The sequence below is a fragment of the Sprattus sprattus genome, assembly GCF_963457725.1.
Source record: "Sprattus sprattus genome assembly, chromosome: 20".
NCBI lineage: Eukaryota > Metazoa > Chordata > Actinopteri > Clupeiformes > Clupeidae > Sprattus > Sprattus sprattus.
In genome coordinates, this window is record NC_137918.1 from 8,586,581 (window position 1) to 8,594,610 (window position 8,030).

At 43.2% G+C, this 8,030-nt stretch overlaps 1 protein-coding gene across 1 annotated transcript; it reads right to left on the reverse strand.

Moving 5' to 3' along the window:
- Positions 1-342: 342 nt before the first annotated feature.
- lin28ab (lin-28 homolog Ab) lies at positions 343-6,702 on the reverse strand (the record flags this gene model as incomplete). The annotated part of the gene is made up of 4 exons (XM_080859734.1): positions 343-574; positions 2,962-3,140; positions 6,369-6,544; positions 6,666-6,702. The coding sequence occupies 4 exons, from the start codon at positions 6,700-6,702 to the stop codon at positions 343-345; spliced, it is 624 nt and encodes a 207-aa protein (XP_080715860.1).
- Positions 6,703-8,030: the final 1,328 nt, after the last annotated feature.

The following is an 8,030-nucleotide window of genomic DNA, read 5'->3' on the forward strand; positions in this document are numbered from 1 at the left end:
ATTGCCGTTTGTAAACTCATTGGTTTTCTGATTGTTACCATACGAATCTAAGACACTTTGCTAAGGCAGAAACCAATTTGAGGCAGAAAATGTCAAACTAAAAGTATTTTGTCACTGAAGAGATGTTTTCGTTATTCAATACCATCGTGATTTCGAGAAGATATACAGTGGTCTTCTACTTTTCACCAATACCGCCATTCCAAGAAGAACTCATCTGTTGTCTATGCTCAAATTAACAAACTTAAAAAAGAAAACTGAAAAAAAAAAAGAACCTGAGGTAGTTCTAGAAGCAGCATTACAGTGATGCATTTTGATTGGCTCGTGTCTCCCTGATCCTGCCACTCAGTCGGAGGTCTCCGGGGGAAGTGAAGCAGGAGCAGGGTCGGTCGCCTCCTCTTCCTCTCCGCCTGTTGCTGAGGACGACCTTCCCTGAGATCCAGGTGAGGACTGCTGTGCTTTGACCGGACAGTTGGCCACCATATGGGCTATGCTCTGGCAGAAATGGCACTTCTTGGGCTGAGGGGGCAGCTGGCATTCTTTGGCATGGTGGTTAGGGCCTCCACAGTTGTAGCATCTACCAAAGCATGGAAGATTGTGTGAATAAAATAAAATAAAGTATTTCAAATACACACAAAAACTCATGACTTAAAAATCAGTTTTTAAGTGTTTGTTAAGAACATTAACTATGACCAGTTATGCAACATTATTAAGGTTATACTGTGCGTCCTAGCTGTTGGAACAAGGTTTCGATTGTTTGAACTTTATATTGTGTAGCTGAGCTGAAATATGGGGCTCATACATTTAAGTATCTTACAAATATTTAATAAAACAAAACATTTTAGTTGTATAAAAGGGCATGGAAGTAAAGAGGAGGGGAAAGGTCAGCTGTGACCACCAGAGGGCAGTATATGATGGGCATGCAGTACTTGAAGAGGTAATTGGGAAATGAGGTTGCCGTTTGTGGATTTTGCATTAATCACAATGAAAATGCTCTGTTGTGCAGCTATGCATAGTTTAGAATAAAATGCACATGTACTGCATTTACAATCTTTCCACTAAACGGCCCTTCACAAGATGTGCAAGGAGATCGAACAACATTTCCTCCAGTAAACTACAGCATAACAGTTCCAATGCATTGACCACCAAAATAACCAATATCTATTTATGGTGGACACTGAGCAACACTTATGCTGGAAACTGCAGCAAAGCTCAGCCTTTGCCTAGGCTCATAATACAAAGCCACTGATCCACCTCTTGACCAATGCCTGCTTCTCTCCCCTGCCCCCCATCCTTCTGCATTCAAGGTGGTGGTGGTGGTGGTTGTGGTGGGGGGCATTATTGATCAGGTTGCATGTGGACAGGCCATTTGGGTATGGGGGGGGGGGGTCTTTGGTTCTTTGTTTCAATACTGCAGCATGACCTATCCCCTTTGACCCTCACTCACGCTTCCCCACCCCCCACCCCACCCACCAACCATGCTCACTCTCACCACACCCCACAGTTGCCATGGCAGCAATGACCTCTGACCCCTCTCCGGCACCTACATCTGTTATTAATTAAATGGACACAATTTTTCCCTCCTGCTGTGCCCACACTTGTGACAGTGTGTCAATGATGAATAAGAACCATAATATAGAACAGAAATATCAACAAACATACGCTTCTTAGATCATGGTCTGCACAGCATCCCATTGGCTTCCATATGCCTTGTTCTGTGACAATCATAGTTCACCAACGTTCTCCTCAAACCTAGTGGACACCATTCCTCTCAGAAATAGGCAGGTCAATATCACAGAAAGGCCAGCCAGCCAAGCACAGAGCTTCAGCTCCACGCAAATAATGCAGTCGATGGGACGGAGTGATTTAAGAAACAGCCACAACCCAGATGTGTGCAATTTAGTAAAGCAAGTTTACACAGGACGGCTGAATTTACCCACGTTCCGACTGAGCCTTTGGCCTGGCCTGCGCAAATGATTAAAAGGGTGAAGGGTTGTGGGGAGGCTTTAACCATCAATAACTGGTAACTGGGTTCCGCGTGGCAGAATAGAGGGATGATTGGGGGGGGGTGGGTCGAGGGAGAGAGCGAGAGAGAGAAAGCGATGGCTTGGTGCGGTTTAACTCTTGGGCCTTGAGATTTTTAACAACCTATTGATCCAGGTCAAGTCATCACCAGTGAGCAGCAGCGGCACCAAGCCCGAAGAGGAAGGGGGGGGGCGGGAGGCTTTGTTTGCCATCATCTGAGGACCATTTCCTTCTTCTTTGAAAAAAGGAACTCGTCCCTGATATGGGAATATTCTCATGGCGTTCATCAAGCATACTTTACATGCAAGTCCATCTCTTTCCACCTACCAGTATAATGAGACAATCTGTACTTTCCTGCATTATGGAACATCTTTAGCCTCTGTACCATACAGTGAAGCCAATTAGTCTATCTATCGTGGCTAGGTGTACCATGACAACAGTGCTTGTGATTCCAGCAATACTTCACCGCTGTGGTCCTTGCAGTATGGTCATGAATATCATGATCATGTGGGCAGGTAGTAAGAAATGCAGATCCCTTTGCTTCATAACAACTGCAACAGGGGACTGACTGGGACCAACTGACAGAGAGAAACCGATTTCAGCACACTCCCCCTGTAACCATTTCACAGAATTGGAAGTAATCGGGCTTTATCTAGTGGTAAAGTGACACAAAAAGCATGCACTTGTTCACCAAAATGATGATGAAGGACAAAAACAATTCCAAGCATGGAGACAAAATATCTCCTCCCACCCACACACACACACAGGCACGCACGCGCACACACAGCATTCAAGCCTCAAGGTCTTTGAGCAGAACTCTGGATCAAAACATTGCAGGTTTTAAAAACAGGAGCCTGCCGGTAGCACAGTTCCAGTTCTGCTGGTCTTTCCCTCTGACTGGGGCCTCCTCACACACAGATTGTGAAAGTTGAAACTCACTTGTCTCCCTTTGAGCGGCGCTTCAGGGCACCCTTGGGTCTCTTCTCGCTGCCCACACAGGCTGCTCCCTCGGGGCCAGTAACCTCCAGAGACTCAAGGCCCTTGGAGGACTTCTTGAAGGTGAACTCCACGGCCTCTCCCTCTCTTAGGCTGCGGAAGCCCTCCATCTGCAGCTTGCTCTGTCAGAGCAGGGAGGGGGAGGGGGACGGGGACAGGGGTTAGGGGCAGAGGGAGAGAGAGAGACACATTCAGAATTCAGGAAGCGAGAGCCCAAAATGGACTGCCAACATTGGAAACAGAAGTGGTTTTAGCTATTGACCATCTCTGGTTATTGTGAGGGTTCTGGTGGAGAAATTGAAGTAAATATTACAAACATATGGGTTCCTGAATAACAGACGCAATGATGTGATTAAACAAAAATGAGAACACTTTTGAGAATAACATTAATCAGTTTCACAAACCAAGCAGCTAAAAGACAAAGAAAATGGTGCATCAATAACAAGTTTTTGTTTACCGCAGCAATGGTGTGCATGCATGCGTGCAATCAAGCTATTTGTGCATTTCAATATGTCAATGGCAACATCCAAGCTTTCCCACTTCCTCTGTGAGAAAACCCATAGAAAATCGTACTCAATTGACAACCTGGTTAAAACATCAATGCCCAGTTCTACCCACAGTGTGTGTGTGTGTGTGTGTGGAGGGGGGGGCCTGGTCTAACTGCAAACACCCCTCCCCCAGTGTATTGGGGTGGAGTACCACTCAAAGCAGCAAGCAATCCCCATTCCCTTCCTCTGGTGAAACCATCACCCCAGACCCACTCACCAAAGAGCCCATGTGGTCAAACTCCAATCTGACTCACACACAGGCACTGGGAGGGCTGGGGAAAGGTAGCCAGGGGAGGGGAGGGAGGGGGTGCATTCTTGGGATAGTTGCTTAACAGACACGTGTGGGAAAGGTTAGGAGAGGGAAAATAAAATGAAACAAAACAACCATAAGCTAACATGAGCCATTGAACTAGCAATGCTGATATGATTAGTAACTCCTGAAAACATGTTTCAACATACTCTGGAGCAATAAATCCAATCTCCTGATAGATAGCTGGGGCATAGTAGAGGCCAGACCCTTGAGAAAGAGGAAGAAGGAAAAAACAAAAACAAAAACATGGTGGGGGAACTGAAGTCAGGCTGAAAATCAGCACCAACATTCAAGAGCTGTTTAAATGATGTAGTCATTGTGAAGTAAGTGTTGTACACCTACACAAGAGGATGATCGGGGGGGGGGGGTCCTCAAGGGTCAGTTTATGGTTTCGCACATGCTGTCAGGCTTATCCCAAACACCCCTGTTTGCGCCTGGGAGGAGGCTGGGTGGGCCTTGAAGTGAGTTTGGTGGGAAAGGAATTCCGAGCCTGATTGCTTGACAACCTCTCATTCCTACCCACCCCCATCAGGGCTTCCCGGAACCATCCTCTGACCTCTACCACTACCCCCTTTTACAATGGACTCCTCCTGAAGATTTTTATGAATGAGTCTGGCTCACTCACTCAATCTCTCCCTCTCTTTCTCACACACACACACAAATACTTCCTGAAGTTTTCTCTTAGTTCTGCTGGTGACTCCAAATACTGTGACAACAAATACGAGTCTCTCTAGTGCTCTTTCATGAACCCCAACACTTTTTTTTTCTTTTACTTTCAATCTCTGCGATTTGTTTTGATCGTGAGAAACCTGTATATGTTAGTCCCATATTTCTGTGAAAAGTTAACTTTTGTTCACAACCTTACTTTTATATAGCCGTCTTAGGAGCTCTGCATCTACACCCGAACCACCTCTCATTAATTGATTCACTGTTCAGTGATCAGATCAGAGCTGTCAGGATTTCCTTCTATTGGCCTGACAATGGCCACCATTGTCCAACCCAACTCTACAGGTCCTCTAGCAGAGAGTAGTTCCAAGCATGACTGAGTCACACTACGAAGGGAAGTCTTGCCTGAAGTCTTAAGATTATGGATCCTGGTATCTAGTCACTCAGTTTGATAACGTATCCTGGTATCTAGTCACTCAGTTTGATTATTGGTCCTGGTAGGACTCTATTAAAACATCTCCCTGGCCTTCTTATCAATACCATCAACTAAACGACACACTGAAATATTAGAGATTCCATGCAATTCACAGCACTTGGCATGACCAATAGCACCAGGTTTAGTGGTTGTAATACCTTTCATCATGGGGTGGGTGGAATAGGCATTTGAATGCACTCAAATAGACACACCAGCATATTATCCTGGGCATGGGAGGGCCCCAATTAGAACCATTCATCACTATAGACCAAGGACCAAAGCTGAGGGATATGGGACTAATTATCTTCACTGAACGTGAGCCACGCCTGATCACACACACAAGGGCAGCTCACCCATAGAGGGAAAAACAGCTCAATCTCTGGGATGAAAAATAGGGAACTCTTATTTTCCTCTAATAGGGAACTGCTTATGTCTGAAAAAAACATCATGACTTAGTTTAAAAATGATTTTGGCAAGGCTAAATAAGGTTATATGATGGATTTACTGTATATAAAAAAACATAAATCATTAAAAAAAAAAAAAAAAAAAAAAAAAACATTTCCCACACCAGGGAAAAAAAATAAAAAATCACTGGAGTCATGTTTTTCTTCCCCAGCAGTGGACCTCCTAGTATGAAAATGATTAGGTATCTTGTACCAATGCACCTTGATTTGGACTAGTACATAGCAACCACCACAAGGACCGTTGATGGAAATCATTATTCCCCTATATGCAATCCAACCCAGCACATGCATAATATAGAGTAGGTTAAAAAAGTTCACTTGGAGGCGTGGATGAGGCATACAGAGAAAAACAGAATGGGATTGCACAACTCTGTGAGAACAGTCCAGTTCCAAAACACACTTACAAACACAGAGTGAGATAAGATTACGGAAACCTAGAGTCGTCATTACATATCGATCCAAATGTAAAAAGGGGCGAGAATGTCCTAACATTCAGAGCATTTGTCTGAATGATCTGCATCTTTGCTCTTTAATTTCAATTTAAATACTTGAAATATCAACGCAAAGCTACATGTTTTGTTGTGTACAACCCTCTCTGGCAGTTGGTTAGATACGATTGCATTTGCTCTTTTTTCAGTGGCATCCGATCAATAACAAACACGATGCAAGCCATTAAGGGGCGGGAAGAATTTACGCTATCTTTAGATCAGTTCGCTATGTTCCACAAAACACAATTAATAGTATTCATACAAGTGTAAAGCAATTTGATTTATCCCTTATGTGTTAGCCAATAGCTTAATATCCTTACGTGAACTCCATGCTGGGCCTTGAAAACAATAAACAATGTCAACACGCAATACTATGGTGCGTCAATGTATCGAACTCACCTGATGAACAAACACATCGACGGGGGTTTCGAGTGGGACACCGTCCCGGTTGGTCATGGACAGGAAGCCGAAACCCATCCGTACGTTGAACCATTTACACACTCCGTTACCGTGGAAGGAGCCTGAATCCTCCTCGGAGCTCGATGCCTCCCCCTCTTCGGTCTTTGCGCAGCCCCCTTCGGATGAAACAAAATACCACAACCATGTGAGAAATTCTCTCAATCCAACACGAAGAATCGTCCGGGTTAAATAAACCCAATTATTCACTTATTCGTTCGAGTAATACTGGTATCTTACGTGGATGTTCTTCGGTATCACTGTTGCGGTTCGACATGGATTGGTTTATCAACGTGTTGCATAAAGAAGTAACTGAAGCTTCCCGCGAAATGCAGGCATGGCACCCGTGGAGTGACTCGTGTACAGCTCCACCGTGACACATGCTTATCGTTCAAATGGATTTTTATTCGAGGCAACTTTTGGAAATAAGTTTTAACATCTACAATATTACTTTTTTTTTGCATTCTTTTCCAACGAATAAACGTAGCCTAAATTAAATGCTTAATTGTTGTTAATAATAATACATAATTATAATTAAAATAATAATTATTATTATAATAAAAACAAATGATAAAAAATATCCTTTAGTAAAACGACAAATCAATCGATATATATAATCTATGCTGTCAATGCCATCAATCAATAAAGTATTCTCTGAGGAACAATCCAATCATTCATCTTTAAAGCAGAACTGCAGTGATCTGGTCTGAAAAAATAGGAATATCAGAAAAAGTTACTATGAAACAACAGAGAAGTTGTTCATCCTAGTTACCTAAACAGGAAATTAAATTAATTTTAAATAAAAATGGATGGTCAACGTGACAATAAATGTATCTAAACATTTGACACATCCATATTGACATGTACTAACATAGTTTAAATAAACTTCATTTTATTCGTCTCTTTACATTTATATACGTATGTTTGGCAGTCGACTTACAACAGTAACTTCCTATTTTTGTCTGATATACACTCCGTGAATGTAATATTTTTAAAGTTATAAAATATTGAACAATATTGTGCATTTCGATAAAAGAAAAGTCCGTGGCCATAGACACGTCAAAACCCTATGAGACACTTGTTTCAATGAAATAAATATAATCAAAATGAAACGTAACTAGCCTAACCCCGATTGACTCTCGACCAATATTGCCGACGAGTGGAGGCAAAATGTGTGCAATACCTCACCTGTGTAAAGCTGATGACAAACTGAGCCCATATCGCCCGTTTTCCCCGTGTAAATTATAATCCTGAGTATCCGTGTCCACGCACCCCACGCATGCCACTACCTCCTCAAGAGCCTTTCAAAATCACCCCTTGAATAAAGGTTCTATAATGAAGACACCGCTGCCAGTGGAAACGCGCACACAAAAGGATTTGGGGACATTTTGGCCCCACCGATGTGAAGTAAAAGGATCGCTGGGAAGGCTTTTTTTGAAAAGGACCCCCCAAATCTGAGAGACAATGCAAGGAAACCCAACCCACCCATTCTCTTTTTGTTTCTTCTCCCTTTAGAAAAGGCACGTCTTAAAACCTCCCAATAATACTACCAGGACACGTTGTCATTACCTTCCGCCATCGTTTGGGGTATCCAGGGTCTCTAGA